The sequence below is a fragment of the Saccopteryx bilineata genome, chromosome 4 (assembly GCF_036850765.1).
Source record: "Saccopteryx bilineata isolate mSacBil1 chromosome 4, mSacBil1_pri_phased_curated, whole genome shotgun sequence".
NCBI lineage: Eukaryota > Metazoa > Chordata > Mammalia > Chiroptera > Emballonuridae > Saccopteryx > Saccopteryx bilineata.
This window is the reverse complement of record NC_089493.1, coordinates 137,578,195-137,605,627: the sequence shown is the minus strand read 5'-3', so window position 1 is coordinate 137,605,627 and position 27,433 is coordinate 137,578,195. Positions and strand designations below refer to the sequence as shown.

At 42.3% G+C, this 27,433-nt stretch overlaps 1 protein-coding gene across 8 annotated transcripts in view; it reads right to left on the bottom strand.

Annotated features, from left to right (window-relative positions):
• The window catches only part of CANX (calnexin), a 46,672-nt gene extending 21,147 nt beyond the window's left edge, over positions 1-25,525 (bottom strand). The window contains exons 1-5 of one of the 8 annotated variants that reach the window (XM_066278530.1): positions 25,336-25,505; positions 24,432-24,560; positions 20,752-20,801; positions 1,839-2,015; positions 762-835 (exon numbers count right to left, since the gene is read on the bottom strand). In XM_066278530.1, the coding sequence (XP_066134627.1) occupies positions 762-835; positions 1,839-2,015 (251 nt within the window). In that variant the 5' untranslated portion in view covers positions 20,752-20,801; positions 24,432-24,560; positions 25,336-25,505. Of the gene's footprint in view, positions 1-761; positions 836-1,838; positions 2,016-13,417; positions 13,561-20,653; positions 20,802-24,431; positions 24,561-25,335 lie in introns of those variants that run through there. The other 7 variants (XM_066278528.1, XM_066278532.1, XM_066278531.1 and 4 more) reach the window with 7 other exon arrangements.
• Positions 25,526-27,433: the final 1,908 nt, after the last annotated feature.

Below are 27,433 nucleotides of genomic sequence, written 5' to 3'. Positions count from 1 at the left end.
ATATCCAACTCTTCTTAGCCTACTTAACCATTCTACTGTCACATAAGTAGTGATAACATATTGTACTCAATTCACAAATATGTAAGAAAAAGTACCAAATCCATAAAATAATTCCACATTTTTTTTAGACTTGCGAGAAAAAATTCCTCTTAAAGAACAAAATATAGGACGGGAGAGAGAAATGTAAGTGAGAACCACAGAGACACACAATCTATAAGCTTTATAAAACATCAGGGTGGCCTGACCAGAGGGTGGTGCAGTGGATAGAGCTTCAGACTGGGATGTGGAGGACCCAGGTTTAAGACCCCAAGGTCGCCAGCTTGAGCACAGTCTCATCTGGTTTGAGCAAAGCTCACCAGCTTGGACCCAAGGTCGCTGGCTTGAGCAAGGGGTTACGCAGTCTGCTGAAGGCCCACGGTTAAGGCACATATGAGAAAGCAAATCAATGAACTAAGGTGCTGCAACAAAAAACTGATGATTGATGCTCTCATCTCTCTCTGTTCCTGTCTGTCTGTCCCTATCTGTCCCGCTCTCTGACTCTGTCTCTGTAAAGAAAAACAAACAAAAAACAAAAAGAAAACATTAGGGTGGTTAATTCTTGCAGACTGGTATGCAATTTCTGGCAGACTGACACCCATCCACAAACAGGGGGTTGAAAATCACTGCTCTAAAAGACCTTTTCCTAAATCGGCGTGAACTAGAGATATAAACTCCTATTTATATATTTAACTCTAAGATTTTTTTCCCTAAGAAAAACTTACCCTGAAAGAGTTCCTCTGTCAAAGGAATCAGCAAAATACACTTCCCCTGTTGGAACTGGAGCTTCGTAGGTTACCTGTGTCAAATTAAAAAAAAAAAAAGAATTAAGAATTGAAATTGTCGCCTGACCAGATGGTGGCGCAGTGGATAGAGCATCAATCTGGAATGCTGAGGACGCAGGTTCAAAATCCCAAGGTCTCAGCTTGAGCATGCGATCATAGATATGACCCCATGGTTGCTGGCCTGAGCCCAAAGGTTGCTAGCTTGAAGCCTCAGGTCGCTGGCTTAAGCAAGGGGTCACTGGTTCTGCTGTTGCCCTCTCCCCCATCAAGGCACATATGAGATAGCAATCAATGAACAACTAAGATGCTGCAACAAAGAATTGATGCTTCTCATCTCTCTCCCTGTCTGTCAGTCCCAGTCTTTCTCTGTCTTGCAAAATAAATAAAGAATGAAATTGTCACCAACATTTCTTTCTTGGTAGGATTTATTCTCTTGGTTTGCTTTCAATTACCACAAAACTTTCCTTACTGGCCCTTGAATTCAATCCATATAATCTATCTTTGGCTGCCAGAGAGATCAGTAAGTATTTTAACAGATTAGCTTTCCCTTTGAAAAGTATCCAAATTTACCTTCACCCTCTGATTATCTCAAGAGGTAAAACAGGCCCTGGCCGGTTGGCTCAGCGGTAGAGCGTCAGCCTGGCGTGCAGGAGTCCTGGGTTCAATTCCCGGCCAGGGCACACAGGAGAAGCGCCCATCTGCTTCTCCACCCCTCCCCCTCTCCTTCCTCTCTGTCTCTCTCTTCCCCTCCCACAGCCAAGGCTCCACTGGAGCAAAGATGGTCCGGGCACTGAGGACGGCTCATGGCCTCTGCCTCAGGTGCTAGAATGGCTCTGGATGCAACAGAGTGACACCCCAGAGGGGCAGAGCATCGCCCCCTGGCGGGCATGCCGAGTGGATCCCGGTAGGGCGCATGCAGGAGTCTGTCTGACTGCCTCCCCGTTTCCAGCTTTGGAAAAATGAAAAAAAAAAAAAAAAAAAGAGGTAAAACATACAGATTCAAAGACCACTTCAAACCTTTGGAGATGGAGGAGTGCTGATTTCTGGTTTTGGTTTTGAGTCTTCTACCTCTTCAATGACATCATCAAGGTCATCCTCAATATCAATCACATCATCGTCATGGCCCTCATGAGCTTGAATGACAGCAGTTCCAAGAACCAGTAGCACACATAGCAACCACTTCTCTTCCATCATCTACATATAAAGAGTACACAAAGTTAAATGTTTTGGCTCCTTTTAAAAATTTTATAAAGACCACTAACTCCTCTCATATAAAATTAAGGCTTTCACTGTGGTGGCACAATGGGAAAAACATCAACCTGAAATGCTGAGGTTGCGAATTCAAAACCCTCACCTTGCCCAGTCAAAGTAACTATGACAAGCAACTAATGAACAGCTTAGTGAAGCAGCTACTTCTCATGCACCCCCTCTCTCCTCTCTCTGTAAAATCAATAAATAAAATCTTAAAAAATAGCCTGACAGGTGGTGGTGCAATGGATAGAGCATCGACCTGGGATTCTGAGGACCCAGGTTTGGACTCCAGCTTGAGCACATGGTGGGATCACAGACATGACCCCATGGTTGCTGGCTTGAGCAAGGGGTCACTGGCTCGGCTGCAGGCCCCTGGTAAAGGCATGTATGAGAAAGCAATCAATGAACTAAAAGTGCCGTAACTACGATTTGATGCTTTTCATCTCTCTCCCCTTCCTCTCTGTTCCCGTCTGTACGCCCATCCTCTTGCTAGGGTAAAAACAATTAAATTAAATTAAATTAAGGCTTTCAAATCAGAACTAAAAGGAACTTTATTGTGAATAATACAAATTACAGATAGAGAATGGAAGCCCAGACAGAGTTAATGGCTTTCCTAAAAAATTATCTAGGTTAAAAGATTAAATTTCAAGAAAGTTTCAAAATAAAACTCAAACATAAACAATTGACCTAAAAAAAATAAAAACACAAAAATCAATAGTCCTTATGTCATGTTGACTACACAGAGCTAGAATGTTCAAATACAATTTGAAATTAAGCTATTTATAAAGAGCTTGACAAATAACAAAAACAACCCTTTTCACGTATTAATTTATAAGTACAGTGTACTTATTAAAACATTACAATGAAATGATAACAAAGGAACTAACTTGTCTCTTACTAAATTCTTTTTCTTTCTTGTGACACAGACAGGGACAGACAGAAAAAAAGGGAGAGAGACGAGAACCATCAAGTCTTTGTTGTGGCACCTTAGTTCACTGATTGCTTTCTCATATGTGCCTTGAACGGGGCCATGGCAGACTTCAGTAAATGTATTTTTCTTCCACCACCATTTCCCCAGCATTGCACAATCTATAAGAGAAGTGTGCAAGTATTCATCTGTTACTTTCACATTATTCATAGGGTTGTTTAAGCTATGAGAAACTTTGCCAAACCATGACAAATTGGTTCTCACAGATGTGCACTTGTGAGCCTTAGCCACTGCTGGCTTTACATATGCCATTTTAACAACTGAAATTTGCCAATACTCCAAAGAAAACACTGCAGTAATAAGTCTTGTTCCAAGAATATGGTTAAGCCATCTTAAATGTTCCAAGTGTTATTAGAGACCTGTCCACACACAATAGAAGACTGTATTTTCAGATGATCTAATTCTCTGCTTTATTACTGAAAATCTGACATTACGAAGAAAAAAAATCCCCCCTCATTTCATTCCTCCTACCCAAACTCCTTATATCAAATAGACCAGGAGAAAACATTTGCAAAATACGTATCTGATAAAATATACATCTGATAACAGGCTGGTTTCCAAAATATACCAAAAACTCAAACTCAACAATAAGAAAACAAACCACCCCATTAAAAAAATTGGCAAAACAGCTTGACCTGTGGTGGTACAGTGGACCAAGTGCCAACCTGGAATGCTGAGGTCAGCAGTTCGAAACTCCATCCAGTCAAGACACATACCAGAAGCAACTACTAGTTGATGCTTCCTGCTCCTCCCCTCCCTTCTTTCTCTCTCTCTCCTCTCCCTAAAATAAGATCTTTTTAAAAAATAAAAAATAATGGGCAAAATATCTGAACAGATAACACACCGAAGAAGTTATTTAGAGATAACACCAAGCCTAGACTCAAACAGTTCTACAAACAACACACCCAAACACACAGATATAATGAGAAGACAGAGAAGTGCAATCTAAATGAAACCACAAGAGAAACCTCCAGGAAATGAATTGAGTGATATGGAAATAACAAAACTTCCAGATGCAGAGTTTAAACTAATGATTGTTAGGATGCTTAGGGATCTTAGAACAACACTGGATGGTCATAAAAACACCTAAATAAATAGCAAGTATAAAAAAGGACATTGAAATATTAAAAAAGAATCAGTTGGAGATGACAAATACAGTATCAGAAATGAAGACCACAATGGAAAGAATTAAAAACAGGATGGATGAAGCTGAGGATCAAATCAGCGAGTTGGAGGACAAGTTGAAAGAAGGCATGGAAGCAGAGCAGAAAAAAAGACTCAAAAAGTCTGAGGAAACTCTTAGAGAGCTCTGTGACATGAAGAGAAATAACATTTGCATTATAAGGGTTCCTGAAGAAGAAGAGAAAGAACAAGGGATAGAAACTTTATTCAATCAAATCATAGCTGAAAACTTCCCTAAATTGATGCAGGGAAGGGTCTCACAAGTTCAAGAGCACAGAGAACTCCATTAAAGAGAAACCCAAAGGGACCTACACCAAGACACATCATAATTAAAATACTAAAGTTAAGCGGTAAAGAGAAAATATTAAAAGCTGATAGAGTAAAAAAGGCTATCACCTACAAAGGAGCCCCCATAAGGATGACATCTGACTTCCAACAGAGACACTTGAGGCCAGAAGGGAATGGCAAAAAATATTCAAAGTAATGCAGAACAAGAACCTACAATCAAGACTACTTTATCCAGCAAGGCTATCATTTAAAATTGAAGGAGAAATAAAAAGCTTCCCAGACAAAAAAAGAACTCAAGGAATTCCTTACAACCAAACCAATGCCGCAGGAAATGTTAAGGGGCCTGTTCTTAACAGATCAAAGTGGGAAAAGAATGTAGGAATACAGCTTTAGAGAATAAAATGGCAATAATCAACTACATATCAATAATAACCTTAAATTTAAATGGACTAAATGATCCAATCAAAGGACATAGGGTGGCTGCATGGATAAGAAAACCGGACCCGTAAATATGCTGTCTACAAGAGACACACCTTAAAACAAAAGATGCAGGCCCTGGCCGGTTGGCTCAGTGGTAGAGCGTTGGCCTGGCGTGTAGGAGTCCTGGGTTCAATTCCTGACCAGGGCACACAGGAGAAGCGCCCATCGGCTTCTCCACCCCTCCTCCTCTCCTTCCTCTCTGTCTCTCTCTTCCCCTCCCGCAGCCGAGGCTCCACTGGAGCAAAGTTGGCCTGGGTGCTGGGGACAGCTCCATGACCACTGCCTCAGGCGCTAGAATGGCTCAGGTCACAACAGAGCATCGCCCCCTGGTGGGCATGCCAGGTGGATCCCAGTCGGGCACATGTGGGAGTCTGTCTGCCTCCCCGTTTCCAACTTCAGAAAAATACAAAAACAAACAAACCAAAAAAACCCAAAAGATGCACATAGACCGAAGGTAAAAGGATGGAAAAAAAAATATTTCATGCAAATGGAAATGAAAAATAAAGCTGAAGTAGCAATATCAGACAAAATGGACTTTAAAACAAAGGCTATAGTAAGAGATAAAGAAGGTCACTACATAATGATAAAGGGAGCAATCCAATAGGAAGATATAACCATTATACATTATAAAGATCTACTTCCCTAATATAGGAGCACCTAAATATATAAAGCAGACTTTGAAGGATATAAAGGGCGAGATCAACAGCAATACTATAATAGTAGGGGATTTCAATACCCTACTAACATCACTAGATAGATCCTCAAGAAAGAAAATTAACAAAGAAACAGACTTAAAGGACATATTAGATCAACTGGATTCAACAGATATCTTCAGAACCTTTCACCCTAAAAGCAGCAGAATATACATTCTTTTCAAGTGCTCACGGTACATTCTTTAGGATAGACCACATGTTAGGACACAAAAGCAGTCTCAACAAATTTAAGAATATTGAAATCATATCAAGCAAAAATTTTCTCTGATTACAATAGCATGAAATTAGAAATCAACCACAAAAGAAAAACTCAAAAATTCTCAAACACATGGAAACTAAATAGCAGGTTGTTAAATAATGAATGGATTAACAATGTGATCAAAGAATAAAAAAATTCCTAGAAACGAATGATAATGAGCATACAACAACTCAAAATTTATGGACACAGCAAAAGCAGTACTGAGAGGGAAGTTCATAGCACTACAAACATACTTTAAGAAACTAGAAAAAGCTCAAATAAATTATTTAACCCTGCATCTAAAAGAACTAAAAAAAGAACAGCAAGTAAAGCCCAATGTAGTAGAAGGAAGAAAATAATAAAGATCAGAGCGGAGGCCCTGGCCGGTTGGCTCAGCGGTAGAGCGTCGGCCTGGTGTGTGGGGAACCCAGGTTCAATTCCCGGCCAGAGCACACAGGAGAAGTGCCCATTTGCTTCTCCACCCCCCACCCCCTCCTTCCTCTCTGTCTCTCTCTTCCCCTCCCGCAGCCAAGGATCCATTGGAGCAAAGATGGCCCGGGCGCTGGGGTGGCTCCTTGGCCTCTGCCCCAGGCGCTAGAGTGGCTCTGGTCGCCGCAGAGCGACGCCCCGGAGGGGCAGAGCATCGCCCCCTGGTGGGCAGAGCGTCGCCCCTGGTGGGCGTGCCGGGTGGATCCCAGTCGGGCGCATGCGGGAGTCTATCTGACTGTCTCTCCCTGTTTCCAGCTTCAGAAGAAAAAAAAAAAAAAAAAAGATCAGAGTGGAAATAAATGACATAGAAGCTAAAGAAACAATACAGAGGATCCATGAAATCAAGAGCTGGTTCTCTGAAAAGGTAAACAAGATCGATGAACCTTTAACTAGACTCACCAAGAAAAAAAGAGAGAGGACTAAAATAAAATTAGAAATGAGAGTGGAGAAGTAACAACTGACACACCAGAAATACAAAATATTGTAAGAAAATACTATGAAGAACTGTATGCCAAAAAACTAGACAACCTAGATGAAATGGACAAATTCCTTGAAACACACAATCTTCCAAAAATGAATCTGGAAGAATCAGAAAACCTAAACACACCGAGTATAACAAATGAGATCGAAACAGTTATCAAAAAACTTCCGACAAAAAAAAGCTCTGGGCCTGATGGCTTCACAAGTGAATTCTAACAAATATTGAAAGAACTAACTCCTATCCTTCTTAAGCTATTTCAAAAAATTCAAGAGGAAGGAAGACCTCCAAGCTCCTTTTATGAAGCCAGCATAATTCTGATTCCAAAACCAGGCAAAGACAACACAAAGAAAGAAAATTATAGGCCAATATCCTCTAATGAATATAGATGCTAAAATCCTCAAAAAAATATTAGGCAACCAGATCCAGGAATATATAGAAAAACTCATACACCATGATCAAGTGGGATTTATTCTTGGGAGGCAAGGCTGGTACAATATTCGCAAATCAACCAATGTGATGCATCACTTAAACAAAAGGAGAAAAACCTCATATTAATTTCAATAGATGCAGAAAAAGCATTTGATAAAATCCAGCACCCATTCATGATCAAAACTCTCAGCAAAGTGGGAATACAGGGAACATACCTCAACATGATAAAGGCCATCTATGACAAACCCACAGCTAACATCATACTCACTGGGCAAAAATTAAATGCAATCCCCTTAAGATCAGAAACAAGGCAGGGGTGCCCCCTTTCACCACTCTTATTCAACATAGTTCTGGAAGTCCTAGCCACAGCAATCAGACAAGAAGAAGAAATAAAAGGCATCCAAATTGGAAAAGAGAAGTAAAACTATCATTATTTGCAGATGATATGATATTGTATATAGAAAACCCTAAATTCTCAGTCAAAAAACTACTGGACCTGATAAATGAATTCAACAAGGTGGTAGGATATAAAATTAATAATACTCAGAAATCAGAGGCATTTTTATACACCAACAATGAACTGTCAGAAAGAGAAATTAAGGAAACAATCCCCTTCACTATTGCAACCAAAAAAAATAAAGTACTTAGGAGTAAATTTAACCAAGGAAAATAAAGACTTGTACTTGGAAAATTATAAAACATTGATGAAATCATGGAAGACACAAACTAAGTGGAAGCATATACTGTGCTCATAGTTAGGAAGAATAAACATCATTAAAATGTCTATATTATCCAAAGCAATTTATAAATTCAATGCAATACCAATTAAAATACCAATGACATACTTCAAAGATATAGAACACATATTCCAAAACTTTATATGGAACCAAAAAAGAACACAAATAGCCTCAGCAATCTTGAAAAGGAAGAATAAAGCAGGAGGTATCACACTTCCTGATATCAAGTTATACTACAAGGCCATTGTACTCAAAACAGCCTGGTACTGGCATAAGAACAGGCATATAGGCCCTGGCCGGTTGGCTCAGTGGTAGAGCGTTGGCCTGGCGTGCGTAAGTCCCGGGTTCGATTCCCGGCCAGGGCACACAGGAGAGGCGCCCATCTGCTTCTCCACCCCTCCCCCTCTCCTTCCTCTCTGTCTCTCTCTTCCCCTCCCGCAGCCAAGGCTCCACTGGAACAAAAGATGGCCCGGGTGCTGGGGATGGCTCCTTGGCCTCTGCCCCAGGCGCTAGAGTAGCTCTGGTTGTGACAGAGCAACGCCCGGATGGGCAGAGCATCACCCCCTGGTGGGCGTGCTGGGTGAATTCCGGTCCGGTGCATGTGGGAGTCTGTCTGACTGCCTCCCCGTTTCCAGCTTCAGAAAAATACAAAACAAAACAAAACAAACAAAAAAAACAAGCACCTTTAAAAAAAAAAAAAAAAGAACAGGCATATAGATCAATGGAACAGAACAGAGAACCCAGAAATAAACCCACAGCTTTATAGACAACTGATATTTGACAAAGGAGGTAAGAGCATACAATGGAGTAAAGACAACCTCTTTAATAAACGGTGTTGGGAAAATTGGACATCTACCTGCAAAAAAAATGAAACTAGCCTAACCTGTGGTGGCGCAGTGGATAAAGCGTCAACCCGGAATGCTGAGGTCGCCGGTTCAAAACCCTGGGCTTCCCTTGTGAAAGCACATATGGGAGTTAAAGCTTCCTGCTCCTCTCTCTCTCTCTCTCCTCTCTAAAATGAATAGTCTTAAAAAAAAAAAAAATGAGCCTGACCAGGCGGTAGCGCAGTGGATAGAGCATCAGACTGGGATGCGGGGAAGACCCAGGTTCGAGACCCCGAGGTTGCCAGTTTGAGCGCGAGCTCATCTGACTTGAGCAAAAAGCTCACCAGCTTGGACCCAAGGTTGCTGGCTCGAGCAAGGGGCTGCTACTCGGTCTGCTGAAGGCCCGCGGTCAAGGCACATATGAGAAAGCAATCAATGAACAACTAAGGTGTCTCAATGCACAATGAGAAACTAATGATTGATGCTTCTCATCTCTCTGTCCCTGTCTATCCCTCACTCTGACTCTCTCTCTGTCTGTAAAAAAAAAAACAAAAAAGCCTGACCTGTGGTGGTTCAGTGGATAAAGCGTCGACCTGGAACGCTGAGGTCGCTGGTTTGAAATCCTGGGCTTGCCCAGTCAAGGCATATATGGGAGTTGATGCTTCCTGCTCCTCCCCTCTCTCCCCCCCCTTCTCTAAAATGAATAAATAAAATCTTAAAAAATTAAAATAAAAAAATAAAAAAATGAAACTAGACCACCAACTTACACCATTCACAAAAATAAACTCAAAATGGATAGAAGACCTAAATGCAAGCCACGAAACCATAAGCATCTTAGAAGAAAACATAGGCAGTAAGCTCTCCGGCATCTCTCGCAGCAATGTATTTGCCAATTTATCTCCACGGGCAAGTGAAATAAAAGACAGGATAAACAAATGGGGCTATATCAAACTAAAGAGCTTCTGCACAGCTAAAGACAATAAGAACAGAATAAAAAGACAAACTACACAATGGGAGAACATATTCTACAATACGTCTGATAAGGGGTTAACCAAAATTTATAAAGAACTTGTAAAACTCAACACCAAGAAGACAAACAATTCAATCAAAAAATGGACAAAAGTAATGTCTTCTTCTCCTAAGAGGACATACAGATGGCCAATAGGCAGATGAAAAAATGCTCAACATCACTAATCATTAGAGAAATGCAAATTAAAACCACAATGAGATATCACCTCACACCAGTAAGAATGGCACTCATTAACAAAACACAGAATAAGTGCTGGCGAGAATGTGGAGAAAAGGAAACCCTCCTGCACTGCTGGTGGGAATGCAGACTGGTGCAGCCACTGTGGAAAAGAGTATGGAGATTCCTCAAAAAATTAAAAATCGAACTGCCTTTTGACTCAGCTATACCACTTTTAGGAATATACCCCAAGAACACCATAGCACTACTCCCAAAGGAGAAATGCACCCCCATGTTTATGGCAGCATTGTTCACAATAGCGAAGATCTGGAAACAGCCCAAGTGTCCATCAGTGGACGAGTGGATTAAAAAGCTTTGGTACATATATACAATGGAATACTACTCAGCCATAAGAAATGATGACATTGGATCATTTACAATAACATGGATGGACCTTGATAATATTATATGGAGTGAAATAAGTAAATTAGAAAAAACTAAGTACTATATGATTCCATACATAGATGGGCCATAAAAATGAGACTCAAAAGACATGGACAAGCCTGACCTGTGGTGGCGCAGTGGATAAAGCATCGACCTGGAAATGCTGAGGTCGCTGGTTTGAAACCCTGGGCTTGCCTGGTCAAGGCACATATGGGAGTTGATGCTTCCAGCTCCTCCCCCCCTTCTCTCTCTCTCTCTCTCTCTCTCTCTGTCCCTCTCCTCTCTAAAATGAATAAATAAAAAATTAAAAAAAAAAAAGACATGGACAAGACTGTGGTGATTGGGGGTGGGGAGGGGGACAAAAAAAAAACAGATGGAAGGTGAGGAAGACAATTTGACTTTGGGTGAGGGGTAGCAACATAATCAAATGTCAAAATAATCTGGAGATGTTTTCTCTGAACATATGTACCCTGAATTATCAATGTCACCCCATTAAAATTTTTAAAAAAGAAAAAAAGTATAAAACAACAAAAAACTCCCATCCATTAGCTTGTCCTCATCTGTGTCTGATGACGAATCACTGTCTTCAACAATATGTGCAAAAACAAGCACAAGAAGCGGGAAATGCAAGTAAAATATCTACAAAAAAGTTATTTAGATGGGAAACAAATATACAAACGATGGCAAATGAATATATATATATATAAATTGCCATTCCATAATTGCACATTAAAACAATGAGATAACCACCATACACTTGTTAAAATGGCTAAAAAAAAACAAAACTGGCAAGGATGTGAAGCAAGAGAAACTCTCATTTCATTGCTGGTGAAAACACAAAGTAGCTCAATCACTCTAGAAAATAGTTTGGCAATTTCTTACAAAGCTAAACATAAGTCCTACTTATATGATTTGGCAATCATGCTCCTAGATACTTACCCAACTGGTCTGAAAGCTTACAAATGCACAAATACCTGTGTGTAAATGTTTATAGCAACTTTATCTATAAGCACCCAAAACTTAAAGAAAGCCAAATGTTTTTCAATAGGTCAATGAATAAACTAGAATGTCCACACAATGAAATATTGTTCAGCAATTAAAAGAATCAAGCAATAAAGTCACAAAAAGACTCAGATACATCTTTTTTTTTTTTTTTTTTTTAAAGCGAGAGAGACAGAGAGAGGGACAGACAGGCAGGAAGAGAGAAAGACAAGTTTCAATTCTTTGTTGTGGCACCTTAGTTATTCATTGATTGCTTTCTTACATCTACCTTGACCAGGGGGCTCCAGCAGAGCGAGTGACCCCTTGCTCAAGCCACTGACCCCGCTTTCCTGCATTCAAGCTGGTGAGCCCGCGCTCAAGCCAGTGACCTCAGGGTTTCAAACCTGGGTCCTCTGATTCCCAGTCTGATGCTCTATCCACTGCGCCACCACTGGTCAGGCTTTTTTTTTCTTCTTTTATTTTGAGAAGAGGGGAGATAGGGAGATAGACTCCCACATGTGCCCCAACCCAGATCCCAGCAACTCTCATCTGGGGCCTATGCTCGAATCAACGGGGCTATCCTTGGCTCCTGGGGAAAACACTGGAACTGCTTGAGCCACTGGCTGGGACAGGGGAAGAGAGAGAGAAGGGGGAGAGAAGCAGATGGTCACTTTTCATGTGTGCCTTGACTGGGGATTGAACCATGCCTGAATGCTAGACCAACACTCTGTCCACTGAGCCAACCAGTCAGGGGCAAGATAAATCTTAAATGCATACTGCCAAGTGAAAGAAGCCAGTCTGAAAAGGCAACATGTTATATAATTTCAACTATATGACATTATGAAAAAAGGCAAACTATATACACTAAAAAGATCAGTGGTTACCAGAGGTTTGTGGGGGTGGGGAGTCAGGTTGAATAGGTAAGCACAGTGGAAACTACCGTATGCTATATATAATTATGAATACATGACACTATGCATCTGTCAAATGAAACCCATAAAACTGAACAGCACAAAGAGCAAACCTTAATGTAAGAAAAAAATTATAAATTATCTAGGAGGCTGAGTGATCCAAGAATAGCATGTAGCCTGACCTGTGGTGGCGCAGTGGATAAAGCGTTGACCTGGAAATGCTGAGGTTGCCGGTTCGAAACCCTGGGCTTGCCTGGTCAAGGCACATATGGGAGTTGATGCTTCCAGCTCCTCCCCCCCTTCTCTCTCTCTCCTCTCTCTCTCTGTCTCTCTCTCTCTCTCTGTCTCTCCCTCTCCTCTCTAAAACGAATAAATTAAAAAAAAAAAAAAAAGGAATAGCATGTAGGCGATAACCAAACAATCTAATATATTATAGATATATGAAAGAACTTCATTCAGCACGGTGGAGGGAAAAGACTCTGAGTGAAATCACTTTGGGAGTGAGTGCAGTCTGTAAAAACTAGACTGTACAAAAGCACTTTACTTTTAAATTGTTTCTCACAGGTGTGCAGATTAACAATCCCGATGCCACCATACATGTACATTAGAATTGAACAATGAAATAAAGGGATGGTGGCTGGTGGAAGCCACTATAATACTGGCTATGGGAATTTATAGATAAGCAAGGGAGAGAGGCCAGAATACTCCACACAGTAACACGCAATAGTTGGAGACATTAGCATGATCTCATGTTTAACTTAACAGAGATTACATACAAGAACATTTATAGATATGTGCATACATACCACTTAATCTACACATATGTATTTTCTTGTTCTGTCAGCTGAGAGGGCCTACAAGAAACTACACATCAGTAGCAATAAATATACCTAGTATCATCACCAATAAAATGAAATAGCTCCTTGAAGAAATGACTGGTGCTAGTATTAGAGCAAAAAATATACAAGGCAAACCTGGAGGCCTGATGTGTGGTGGCACACTGAATAAAATGTCGACCTGGAACGCTGAAGTCACCAGTTTGAAACTCTGGGCTTGCCTGGTCAAGGAACACACGGGAGTTGATGCTTCCTGCTCCTCCCCCTCCTTCTTTCTCTCTCTAAAATGAATCATCAAGTCTTAAAAGACAAACCTGGAGCATTATGTAATGCCAGAAAGGAAAGAATTGGTCAAAAGAGAAAATAAAAATGACAAAACACCCACAATGATGGGAGTTGTATAAAAGGAACACAAGAGTTCCCAAAGGCCACATAGTGACTTCCTTCCAAACAGGCCAGATGGGACAGAAAGAAGAGAAAAACTGATAAACTTTATAACCTGACTAGCAGTTCGCAAAAATGGCAGTCATAAAAAACAAGGAGAGCTTAAAAATCTTTTGCAGACATGACTAAATAAATGTAATGTGGATCCTGGGGGAAATAAAGGGACAGTGGGTAAAAACAAAGGAAATCTGAATTAAATATAGACTTTAGTTAATAATTACTTATCAACATTGGTTCATTAATTGCAATAAATGTACTACACTAATATAAGTTGTTAATAATAGGGGAAACTGGGTGTAGATTACCTGGGAATCCTCTGTAGTACCTTTATAATTTTTCTGTACATTTAAAGCTGTTCTAGGCCCTGGCTGGTTTGCCCAGTGGATAGAACATCAGCTCAGTGTGCAGATCCTGGGTTCAATCCCCTAGTCAGGGCACCCATGAGATGCAACCATCTGCTTCTCTTCCCCTCCCACAGCCAGCGGCCTGAATGCTTTGAGCATTGGCCTAAGGCACTGAGGATAGCTCAGCTGATTCAAGCATACCCTAGACAGGGGTTGCCAGGCGGGCATCTGTGGAAGTCTGTCTCACTCAAAACAAACAAAAACACACTAAAGAAAAAAGTCTAAAAACTAGTTTATAAAGGGTAAAAAGAATGTTCCACTATTATGCCTCAACAGGCTGATCGCCCTGACCCATGTCAAAAAATCCTGGGATTGAAATATAGTACGCTTGTTGGAAAGTAGTCTAACTCTCCTTTTTGAGAAGAAATGGAGGTCCAGAGACTGACTTGAAGAAAATTAGTGGTCCTGGCAGGTTGGCTCAGTGGTAGAGCATCAGTCTGACGTGGAAGTCCTGGCTTTGATTCCCAGTCAGGGCACACAGAGGAGCGCCCATCAGATTCTCCACCCTTCCCCTTCTCACTTCTCTTTCTCTCTCTTCCTCCCCTCCTGCAGCCATGGGTCAACTGGAGCAAGTTGGCCTGGGTGCTGAGGATGGCTCCATGGCCTCTGCCTCAGTCGCTAAAAAATGGCTCAGGCTGCAGCTGCGCAAACAGCCTCATATAGGCAGAGCATCATCCCCTGGTGGGATTCCCAGGTGGATCCCCATTGGGGCACATGCAGGAGTCTGTCTGTCCCTGCCTCCTCTTCTCTCACTTAAAAAAAAAAAAATTAGTTATTAGCCAAATCAGGATCAGAAGTCAGTGTTCCTATTTCCCATTACAAAGTATCCTGCTTGCTAATTCTATACTGCTTTTGTCTTAAGGAGAAAAAAAAATTTCCACATATTTTAATGCTCAAGAGGATTTCTTAAGTTTGTCCCTTTTTAAGTCTTAATTTGTCATTACATTTACAGAATCATAAGCACAGACTATACTTCTGTTGCCACCCACTGTTTCTAAAGTTATCAATAGGAAACATATAACAAGTAACTCAACAATAAAGCAATAATGCTTTTAAGAAACAAACAGCATACTACTTCCCCTAAGCCACAGAGTAAATGGTCCCTATATTAAGATGCTCATAAATAAAGAAGTAACTTTTTTTGTTGTTGTTTGTATTTTTCTGAAGTTAGAAGCAGGAAGGCAGTCAGACAGATTTCCACATGCGCCCAACTGGGATCCACCCGGCATGCCCACCAGGGGATGATGCTCTGCCCATCTAGGGGGTTGCTCCATTGTGGCCAGAGCCATTGTAGCGCCTGAGGCAGAGGCTATGGAGCCATCCTCAGCGCCTGGGCCAACTTTGCTCCAATGGAGCATTGGCTGCCAGAGGGGAAGAGAGAGACAGAGAGGAAGGAGAGGGGTAGGGGTGGAGAAGTAGATGGGCGCTTCTCCTGCGTGCCCTGTTCGACTGGGAATTGAACCCAGGACTTCTACATGCTGGCTGACGCTCTTCTGCTGAGCCAACCGGCCAGGGCCAAGAAACAACTTTTAAACTGATTAGCACTTTCCTGTATTAAGAAATATGTACCACATTTCCTCTCCCTTCTACTTAAGAGTCCATGCTTATAAAATCTATTAGCTTCTCTAAGGGTAAGGTTTCTTTTATTTTCTGCTTGAAAGCCATTATTTTCTTGAAGCACTTCAGCATCTGGTTTCTTTTAGGGAGCCATTCTTTTTCTTTCTCTCATTCAAAGATTATTACCTTAAACCCTAAAACAGAGCCTTTTTGAACTAGGTTGCAAATGCTGGGTGGATGTATAACTCATAACTAGGCAACTCAGTACTATAACTCTCTCACAGAGGGCTCATTTATTTTATTTTTAAAGACTTTATTGACTTTTTAGAGAGGAAAGAGGGAGAGAAGGGGAGAGAGGGAGATACGAAAGATGAGAGGGAGAGAGAGGGGAGTGGGAGTGAAAGAGAGAGAGGGAGAGAGAGAAGGCAGGAGGAAAAGCAGGAAGCATTAACTTGTAGTAGTTGCCTCTCTTGACCAGGCAAGACTGGGGTTTCAAACCAGCAACCTCAGCATTCCAGGTCGACGCTTTATCCATTGCGCCAACGCAGGTCAGGCCAAGTAAGCTCATTTAAATTCCTGTCTTGACCAAATCACAAATTACTGAACGACAGGCATGGACCTCCAGGAACCCCAGCAATTAAAAATAAAACCCGGCCTAACCTGTGGTGGCGCAGTGGATAAAAGCGTCGACCTGGAAATGCTGAGGTCGCCGGTTCAAAACCCTGGGCTTGCCTGGTCAAGGCACATATGGGAGTTGATGCTTCCAGCTCCTCCCCCCCTTCTCTCTATCTCTCCTCTCTCTCCCTTTCCTCTCTAAAATGAATGAATGAATGAATAAATAAATAAACAAATAAATAAAAATAAAACCCACCCTGCCCAGTAGCTCAGTTGGTTAGAGCAGGGGTCCTCAAACTTTTTACACAGGCAGCCAGTTCACTGTCCCTCAGACCATTGGAGGGCCGGACTATAAAAAAAACTATGAACCAGGGGTCCCCAAACTTTTTACACAGGGGGCCAGTTCACTGTCCCTCAGACCGTTGGAGGGCCAGACTTTTAAAAAAACTATGAACAAATCCTTTTGCACACTCCACATATCTTATTTTAAAGTAAAAAAACAAAACGGGAACAAATACAATATTTAAAATAAAGAACAAGTAAATTTAAATCAACAAACTGACCAGTATTTCAATGGGAACTATGAGCCTGCTTTTGGCTAATGAGATGGTCAATGTCTGGTTCCATATTTGTCACTGCTAGCCATAACATGTGATATGACGTGTGCGTCCCGCATCTCACTGACCACCAATGAAAGAGGTGCTGCTTCCGGAAGTGCGGCGGGTGCTGGATAAATGACCTTAGGGGGCTGCATGCGGCCGCGGGCCATAATTTGGGGACCCCTGGGTTAGAGAATCATTCTAATAGCCAAGGTTGAGAGCTCAATTCCTGGTCAGGGCACATACAAGAATCAAAACAAATGAATGCATAAATAAATGGAAAAACAAATCGATCGATCTCTCTCCCTCTCTAAAAATCAATAAATTTTTTAAAAATTAGAAAAGAAGAATGACAGCACCAACCCAATTTTAAAAAGAAAAAAAAATCAAAACCAAGCATACAGACCCTGGCCGGTTGGCTCAGTGGTAGAGCATCGGCCTGGCGTGCAGAGGTCCTGGGTTCGATTCCTAGCCAGGGCACACAGGGGAAGCGCCCATCTGCTTCTCCACCCTTCCCCCTCTCCTTCCTCTCTGTCTCTCTCTTCCCCTCCCGCAGCAAGGCTCCATTGGAGCAAAGATGGCCCGGGCGCTGGGGATGGCTCCTTGGCCTCTGCCCCAGGCGCTAGAGTGGCTCTGGTTGCAACAGAGCGACACCCCGGAGGGGCAGTGCATCGCCCCCTGGTGGGCGCGCCAGGTGGATCCCAGTAGGGCGCATGCAGGAGTCTGTCTGACTGTCTGTCTCTCCCCATTTCTAGCTTCGGAAGAATACAAAAAAAAAAACCCTCAAAAAAGACAAAACCAAGCATACAGCCTCACCAGGCAGTGGTACCGTGCCTATAAAACATTGGCCTGGGACGCTGAGGACCCAGGTTCAAAACCCTGCAGTCACCAGCTTGAGCGTGGGATCACAGATATGACCCCATGGTCGCTGGTCTGCAGTCACTGGTTCAGCTGGAGCCCCCCAGTCAAGGCACATATGAGAAGCTAGCAATGCCCTACGTAATACAACTATGAGCTGATGCTTCTCATCTCTCTCCCTTTCTATCCGTCTCTCTCTAAAACAAAAAACAAAAATAAGTAAGCACATAACAATTACACAGATGTTGAATTATAATTTTGTACACCTGAAAATTATGTTATTAATCAATGTTACCCCAATAAATTTAATTTTAAAAAACCGTATTTGAATAAAACATGGCCATTAGTTAATATTTCAATATTAGTTCATTAACTGTAAGAAATGGATCATATATGTAAGATGTTAATAGAGGAAATGGAATGTTATGGGAGTATATGGGAATTCTATGTACCATCATCACAATTTTTCTGCAAATTTAAAACTCTCCCAAAATAATAAACTTTTTAATGTGTTAAAAAAATCACAAACATGAAAATCTTTAAACATCAGTAAGTCTACTAAGGTGAACAACTTTTTAAAAAATGCCTTTAAGACATAAGCAAACTAAGTTTTGTGTGATTCTGTCTTAGGATATCCCTTATGTTAGCAAAGACTAAATCAATAAAATCAGCACTATGGGGCCAATACTGTATGGTCCAAGTTCTGACTGCGACTGATCTAGAACTTGACCTAAAAATAAAACTGGACAATATCTAGGTTCTAGAGAAATTAACAGTCTGCACATCCTTCAAATGTTCATCCATTAGGCCCTGGCCGGTTGGCTCAGTGGTAGAGCGTCAGCCTGGCGTGCAGGGGTCCCGGGTTCGATTTCTGGCCAGGGAGCACAGGAGAAGCGCCCATTTGCTTCTCCACCCCTCCCCTTCTCCTTCCTCTCTGTCTCTCTCTTCCCCTCTTGCAGCCAAGGCTCCATTGGAGCAAGGTTGGCCCAGGCGCTGAGGATGGCTCTGTGGCCTCTGCCTCAGGCACTAGAATGGCTCTGGTTGCAGCAGAGCAATGCCCCAGATGGGCAGAGCATCGCCCCCTGGTGGGAATGCCGGGTGGATCCCGGTCGGGCGCATGCGGAAGTCTGTCTGACTGCCTCCGTTTCCAGCTTCAGAAAAATACAAAAAGGGAAAAGAAAGAAAAAAAAAGTTAACCCATTAATCTCTCAACTGAGTCATTTCTTTTTCTCTGACCAGGCTTTTGACCAAAGCTGGTGGCAAAGTTTAAGACTTTTCTGGCAGTCACAAGTCCAAACTGTGAGAATTATGCTACAAACGAGTAATAGGAAAAAATGCATCTGATGACCCATCAGATAGCCTGGCATGTATTAGACACTAAATGAATGCTGACAGTTCAATTCAATGTCATAAATGCCAACTAGAAATCAATCATTTAAAAAATTTGTATCTAACCTTCAAGAGTTCAATTTATATAAAGTATACATAAAGTCTGGAAACTGATTTTTTTTTATAGATTAAAGGTGACCCTGGGGAGAAGGGAGTATAAAGAGGGACAAATATATGGTGACAGAAAATAATGACTTTGGGTGATGGGCACACAACACTATCAACAGTTCACACACTATAGAGATGTTTAGCTGAAACCTACATATTCTTATTGACCAATGTCATCCTATTAATTTCTAAATAAAAAAATAACAATAGGGGGAAAAAGTTGACCTTGATAACATTGTGTATCCTTGGCCAGGTTTATTTATGTTTTTTTGTTTGTTTTTGTTTTGTTTTGTTTTTTAAGGCAAGAGGAGGGGAGATAGTGAGGCAGACTCCTGCATGCGCTCCAACCAGGATTCACCCAGCAATCCTGTCTGGGGCTGATGCTTGAGTACCGAGCTATTTTTAGTGCCTGAGGCTGACATGCTCGGACCAACTGAGCTATCCTCAGTGCCCACAGCCAATGCTCAAACCAATCAATTGGCCATGTTTTTAGACTTTATAAATATGCTTCATTATTAGTGCTATAAATCAAGGTTTTGAGGATTTTTTTTGTTATCAAAATAAACTTGTAATCTATTTTTTGTCAATCTAACTTGCAAAAAAACACATAAGTTTGGTAGTTCTACTTAAGATTCTTGCTGGTATTTTCCTTCTATAAAAAACCATGCCTTGGGCCCTGGCCGGTTGGCTCAGCGGTAGAGCGTCGGCCTGGTGTGCGGGGGACCCGGGGTTCAATTCCCGGCCAGGGCACATAGGAGAAGCCCCCATTTGCTTCTCCACCCCACCCCCCTCCTTCCTCTCCGTCTCTCTCTTCCCCTCCCGCAGCCAAGGCTCCATTGGAGCAAAGATGGCCCGGGTGCTGGGGATGGCTCCTTGGCCTCTGCCCCAGGCGGCAGAGCGACGCCCCGGAGGGGCAGAGCATCGCCCCTGGTGGGCGTGCCAGGTGGATCCCGGTTGGGCGCATGCGGGAGTCTGTCTGTCTCTCCCCGTTTCCAGCTTCAGAAAAATACAAAAAAAAAACAACAAAAAAAAACCCATGCCCTGTGCCTGACCTGTGGTGGCACAGTGGATAAAGCGTTGACCTGGAATGCTGAGGTCCCAAGTTCAAAACCCTAGGATTACCTGGTCAAGGCACATATGGGAGTTGATGCTTCCTGCTCCTCCCCTCTTCTCTCTCTCTCTCTCCTCCTTCTCTCCTCTCTAAAATAAATAGTCTTAAAAAAAAAAAAACCATGCCCTTCCCCCCAAAATGCCAATAAAATAAACATTTTAAAAATGAATTCGTGACATAAGTAAAACTGCACAAACTATGCTCTCAGCATACAATCTAAAAATGTCCATATTATTTTACTATACATATTTAATGATGTGCATGAGACTCTGAACACAAAATACCGTACCTAACAGAAACACACATTCTGCATCAAATTTTAGCAAATTCAGACAACTATTTAGATCAACTTCCAAAACAGATAAACACTGAAGAAATATTTGCCACCTTTTAAAGGCAAACACTTTTCTTCAATAAAGGTTCCTTATTGAAGAGACCTATGAAATAAAAAGAATTTGATTAAAACAAGATCTTTAAAACAAATGACTCAAATTTAAATTTTTATATTTTATAACTTCAAGTTGTCTTCTTTTATGTGTTTTCATAAGAGATATTGGTATATGGTTTTCTCGTGAAGTCTCTGGCTTTGGTATCAGGGTAATACTGGCCTCATAGAATGAGTGGGAAGTGTTCTACTATTTTGGGGAAGAATTTGTGAAGAAGTGTTTTCTTTCCTGAGTATTTGGTAGAATCACTAGTGAAGCCAACTGGTTCTGGGCTTTTCACTGTGGGGCTTTCTTAAAATATATTAGGAAATTCTAACTCCAATTCCTTTACAAGAAATTGAAAAGAAGATCAGAAATCCCAGGAAAGGGATTATTTGTCTCTTAATCAGATTGAGGAAACTCCTTTCTATTCCTGGTTTGTTGAGTGTTTCTAATAGGAAAGGGTACCTACTGTATTTTGTCAAACTGTGTATATTGAGATGATCATGAAGTTTTTATCCTTTATTAATGTGGCATATCACATTTATTATTTTATGGTGAACCAACCTTACATTCACGGGAAAAATCCCAGTAGGTCATGGTGAGAAAATATCCTTTCTATATTATATGTTGCTGGGTTTTGCTTGCTAGCATTGAGTATGTTTGCATCTGATTTCATAACAGATATTGGGCTATAGTTTTGTTTTCTTGTATACTGATTTTGGGATCAGGGCTTGATAGAATGTGCTGGGAAGTAGTCTCTCCTCTTCTATTTGTTTGGTCAAGTTTGTAAAAGACTGGTATTACTTCTGTAAATATTTAGTGTAACTCATCAGTGAAGCCATTTGACTCTAGGCTTTGTAAAAAAAATGAGTAGCCAGACCAGGTGGTGAAAAAGTGGATAGAGCATCAACCTGTGACACTGAGGACCCAAGTATGAAACCCAGAGGTTGCTGGCTTGAGCATGGGGTCTCCAGCTTAAGCATGAGATCAGAGACATGACCCCATGGTCACTAGCTTGAAGCCAAATGTCTTGGGCTTGAGCAAGGGTTCACTGTCTCCCCACTCCCACAACCCCCTCATTAAAGTACATATGAGAAGCAATCAATGAACAACTAAAGTGCCACAACTATGATTTGATGCTTCTCATCTCTCTCCCTTCCTGTCTCTCACTAAAAATCAATAATAGTAATAATAAAAAGGCAGTATGTAATAAAAACTGAGGCAGTCTTTCAGGTAGGCTATCCATTCATTTTTTATAATTTGAAGTCTCTTTGGGTTTAGATACTTTAGGTTAATTCAATCTTCACAAGAACTCCAGGATGTTCTAGAAGACTAAGAGAAGTTATATAAACTGCCCCAGGTCAGTTAGACATATATAGTAGTGTTTATGAACAGAAACTCAGGAGTCATAATCACTCATCAGCTACTTTATAACTTGGCATATTGGGTGAATTACCAAGGTCAGGCTCTCAATTTCATCTCTAAAATGAGAGCACTATCTACTTCTTAGGGTTGTTGTATAAACAAAATGTGTAAAGTATTGATGACAGTGTCTGGCTTACAGTATGTGATCAACATCAGCAGTGAGTTCCATTACTAGTTGTTGCTCCGTGCCTCCATTCAAGTTCTAGTGGTTCTAAAACTCTTGAGTTTTAATTTTTTTAAATTCATTCATTTTAGAGGAGAGGGAGGGAGGGAGGGAGAGGGAGAGAGAGAGAGAGAGAAGGAACAGGAAGCATCAACTCCCATATGTGCCTTGACCAGGCAAGCCTAGGGTTTTGAACCGGAGACCTCAGTGTTCCAGGTCGACCCTTTATCCACAGGTCAGGCTAAAACTCTTGAGTTTTAAAGCAGATAAAGTCTCAGAATGGAAAGGAAGTGGTCACAGATAAACCATTTTACTTTTACATCTAGATAAAACACAAAAGCACTTAAAGGGGGAAAGTACATAAAATTCAAAGTGGTCTTTATTGTAAATGCTCATCCATTTAAAAATAGATCCATACTGCCTTTACAGTTTTGAATTTTGTTTTTTCAATGACAAGAACATTAGGATTGATTTTTCCATAGCACATTCTTTTTTGCTTTTGAACTACACAGGTAAGATACAAATATTCAAAATATATTGCTAAGGATTGTCTAAATTCTTATCTTAAAAAAAATCTACAAATAATTTTCACAGCTCAAACTTAATTTAAAAGTACATATGTAGCATTTAACAAAACATTCAGCCAACACTTTCCTGACAAAGTTCTACAGTAAACTATATATATCGGTTACAACTATGTTCATGCACTTTTATTATTTCCTAGTTGTCGTTTTGTGCCTCTAATTCTAGTTATTACACTATAAAGTGTAGTTTCATCCTATTTGTCCCTCCCAATAGTCCCCCAGGGAAGGTAAACAGGAGACTTCTCATTTCAATTTTAAAGATCTGGATACCAAGGTAGTTCATAAGCTAGTTATCCATTCTGGGCCTGAAATTCAAGTCTCTTTAGCAGGCATTGGTGTTTACCAACGGTCACTTCATCCCTTAAGCTATGTGCCAGGCAAAGCGAACTCTGTAACTAAAAGGATGCAATAGTTGATTGCCAAACTGCAGCAATAACTTCTGACAAAACACCCTCATGGTCCTTGCAAGATAATGCGCTAGTTGAAACTGATGAGTTAAGATAGTATGGTATGGTGGGATGCTGACAACCATTTTCAGATAGGTCACAAACTCTGTTGTAGGATACATTCACTCCCATACACAGTTCACCCTAGAAGTCTCAAGATTCACTTTTCTGGTTTGTTTGCTTCTGCACCCAGGCTGGTGCACAGGAGAACTCCCAGTCTTTACCTCTGCTCTAATTATAGCAAATGTAGAAAATGGCAGTGATTCCACTCATGATCTTCAAACACTGCTGGAAAAAAGACTAAGATACAGAGTGGTTTTAAAGATCAATACAACCTTGGCTGGGTAGCTCAGTTGGTTGGAGCACTGTTCCCATGCACTAAGGTTGTGGGTTTGATCCCTAGTCAGGACACGTGCAAGACTCAACTAATGGATGGAATAACACATCAATGACTCTATTTCTCTCTCTTCCTTCTCTCTCTCAAGTCAATTTTCAAAAAAAAAAGGATCAATACAATTTTCCTTTAAAAAAAAACCCTCTTATTAAAAAATCAAACAAAACGTTCCATTTTGTAAATCATACGCAAAAGGATCTAATTGTGGTTCACCTTTGTCCTCCCAACCTCTTAATATTCAGCACAGTTTAACTTCCCTCAACCAGTATTCACTGTGTCATGCCCAGCAGGTACTCCACTAGGTCCTGGAAAACAGAACTTAACTCTAAGAGTAGGACATCAGTCAGTATAGTGGACCAACAGCATTCAAACTATAACTATTGTAGTCATTTTTTATTGTGCAGTTAATATGCATGAGACTTCACTGTCCTATTTTATACACATCTTAATTTAATTCTAACAACTCCATCAGATATTATATCCATTATTGGGGAGAAATGGGTTACAAAAGCTAAGTAAATTGCCCAAGTACACACAGCCACAGCAACAAATGGTCGATGAAGGACTTAAACCAAGACCTTACCCATAACCAAAACAACTTTAAAACCAAAAATGCCTAGGCCTGACCTGTAGTGGCGCAGTGGATGAAGCGTCGACTTGGAATGCTGAGGTCGCCGGTTCAAAACCTGCACTTGTCTGGTCAAGGTACTTATTGAAGTTGATGCTTCCAGCTCCTCCCCCTTCTCTCTCTCCTCTCTAAAATTAATTGAAACAACAAATGCCTAGCCCTCAATTACAATCCAAACGTGATCACAAGAATAATCGCATGACCTTGGGCCAGTCATTTCATAGCTCTGGGCCTGTTCCTCCACGGTAAAACAACCTGTCCCGAGAGCTTTCTAGTGCTTTCCTGCGTCTAACGCCTGGTGAATTTCCTACTGCATAACCACCCCCACCTCGGAATATATAGATGGAAATGTAGACTTAAGTCTACAATCACTGCGTGTTCTAGCACATTCTCCATACTCTTCAAGGTGCTAGGTTCCAGTCTGCTTAGCGGTTCTGCTTTCAAACGTTGAGGCTGCAACACTAACCCTAAACATTATCTCGTCCGACACTACCGTTCCCCACTACTAGGGGCAGTGACTAGGCCTGATTCCACCCCAGACCTTTACCCAAAAGTGGTGGTTACTCCACCCTACCTCTCGGATCCCCAAGTAGCCAGCACGAGGCCTAAGAAAGCTCTAGAAGCAAAGCCAGAGACAGAAATTGGCCTTCCCTGGGGTCAAGGGAGACTCTAGACACCTGCCACGCCTCCCGACCCCAGCGGCCTGGGCTTGGCTCCCCAACCGAGGTGGCCCAAATTCAGGCGTCGCCCCCCAAGACCCGCGCGTGGGCCGAGGCCCGAGCTCTCGAAACACAGTCCGAAACCTCGGCCTCGGCCCCACCCGACCCCTCGGGCGCGGAGGCATGCACTTGGGACCCTGGGGTCCTCACAGGCCCTAAGACACACACAGGCCTCCCACCTCACCTCGAGCTTCCCAGGGACCACCGACGGCGCCCGCGCCTTCTCCCGCCCGCACACCTGGCCCTACGCTGCAGTGGAGAAGCGGGCAGAAGAGGCCCGACCGTCACGTGCCACAGAACCAAGAGGCCTGGCAATCGCTGCCGTCGCGCGAACTGGCTAGTACGGCTGCACGAAGTACGGCCCTGCGCCCGCCCTTCGCTCCTGAATAGCTACGGCCAGAGCGAAGTCCCGCCCCCCCGCGCCAGCCCCAGAATCCGGTTGGTCAGTATGGCCATTGCTCTAATCACCTTCCCATACGCCCCTTAGGGCTATTCTTCGTGGAGTGTGCGGATTGGATGGAAATGAGGCAGGAAGTAGCTGTTGGTTGGGCGGGAAAGGAGAGGGCGGACTGCAGCGGATTGGGAACCGGGGACTCACGCATTGGGAGGCCGCAAAACCGGTCTCGCTCCTTGTTGCTTGGGGTACCTTAATCTGTGGAGTGGCCGCCTTCTGTTCCAACGCCTGTGTTGTGAGTCGCTTAGTCTTTGGACCCTGGCCCCCAGGGCCTGCATCCTATTCTCTTCGCTGAAGGACAAATGGCAGACTGTAAAAGTTTGGGAGGGGTGGTGTATCATCAGGAAGGGCCAGTTCCCTTGCGGCAAGTGCGAGGCCCTCACGGGGTGCAAGTGAAAACTGTATGGGCTCCCGCCGCCTGGCCGGGAGTCGCCTGCACAGGCTGTTAACCACGCGACACCGTGCCTAAAAAGTCATAGCTCTGGGCCTAGCTGCTTGTGGCCTCCACTTTACCCAGTGTAAACTGGAGTCCAAAAAACTAGTATTTGAACACAATATAACATACAGATGTATTATAGAATTGTACACCTGAAACCTACATAATTTTAATAACCAATGTCACCCCAATAAATTCAACCTAAAAAACGAAAAAATACTATAATCCAAGGGTTTTCAGTTTTTAATCTGTGATATATCCTGAAGTAAGGTTAGCCATAAGATCACAGACACTGAGGACAGGATTGAGAGAAAAGGATGGTGCAATGATAAAAGATTTCAAACACACCACTGAGTTTTTTTGTTTGCATTTATTTAAGTGAAAGGGGAGAAGGACTCCTGCATGTGCCATCACCGGGATCCTCTGGGCAAGCCCTGTCTGGGGCTGATGCTTTGCCCATCTGGGGCCATGCTCCACAACTGAGCTATTTTTAATGCCTGAGGTGCAGGCTCCACAGAGCACAAGCCAACACTGCTCGAATCAATCTATCCATGTCTACAGGAAGGGGAGAGAGAGAGAAAGAGGGGAAGGGGAGGGGTGGAGAGGCAGATGGTCACTTCTCCCGTGTTCCCTGACTGGTAATCGAACCCAGGACATCTGCATGCCAGGCTGATGCTCTACCCTTGCGGCATCTGGCCAGGGCTCTCACACTCTTTTACACTGACTTTAGCACATTTTCAGTTTTCAATATGCTGAGAATCTCAGAAAATAACAGTAGCCTAAGGTTTTTCTAGATTTTTATAGGTCCTGTTCTATCTTCCATTTGTACACCAAACAGCTGAATCCTAGGATGGAAAAAACTAGAATCAGTAGGTGGATCACCTATCAGAAGACCATCTTTATTCCCTCCTGCCACCTGGAAGGAGAAAAATGAGCCATAGTTTGGTGTTTGCATGGGTTCAGTATTCTTCAACTCTCAGCCCCACAATTTATGTAGGGAATTTTGTTTTCCTATTTACCTGGGTGTGGGGCAGCTGTGATAGGCTTGCTTACTGGTTTACCAGCTGCAAGTCCTTTGCCTGACTGGTACGTGAGCATGTGGCAGCGCCATGTGTGTATGGCCTATATAAGGCTTCAGGTGCTTGTGCTCAGGGATTTGCAGATGGTGGATTTCCTGCCCACCACTCTGACGAGCCATTCTTGCTTTTTGTTTGCCTGAGGAGAGGTTTCCCCTGCCTGTGTGCTTCTTTGCTGTTGTGAGACTTTATTAAATGGAAGAGCCCAACACTTTCCGGCTTTGCAGTTTCTCTACCATCTGCCCGAATCCAGTGTGGACCTGCCTGGCTTTGGCCACCGGCATTACACTGGGGAAATAGATATCCAAGTCACAAT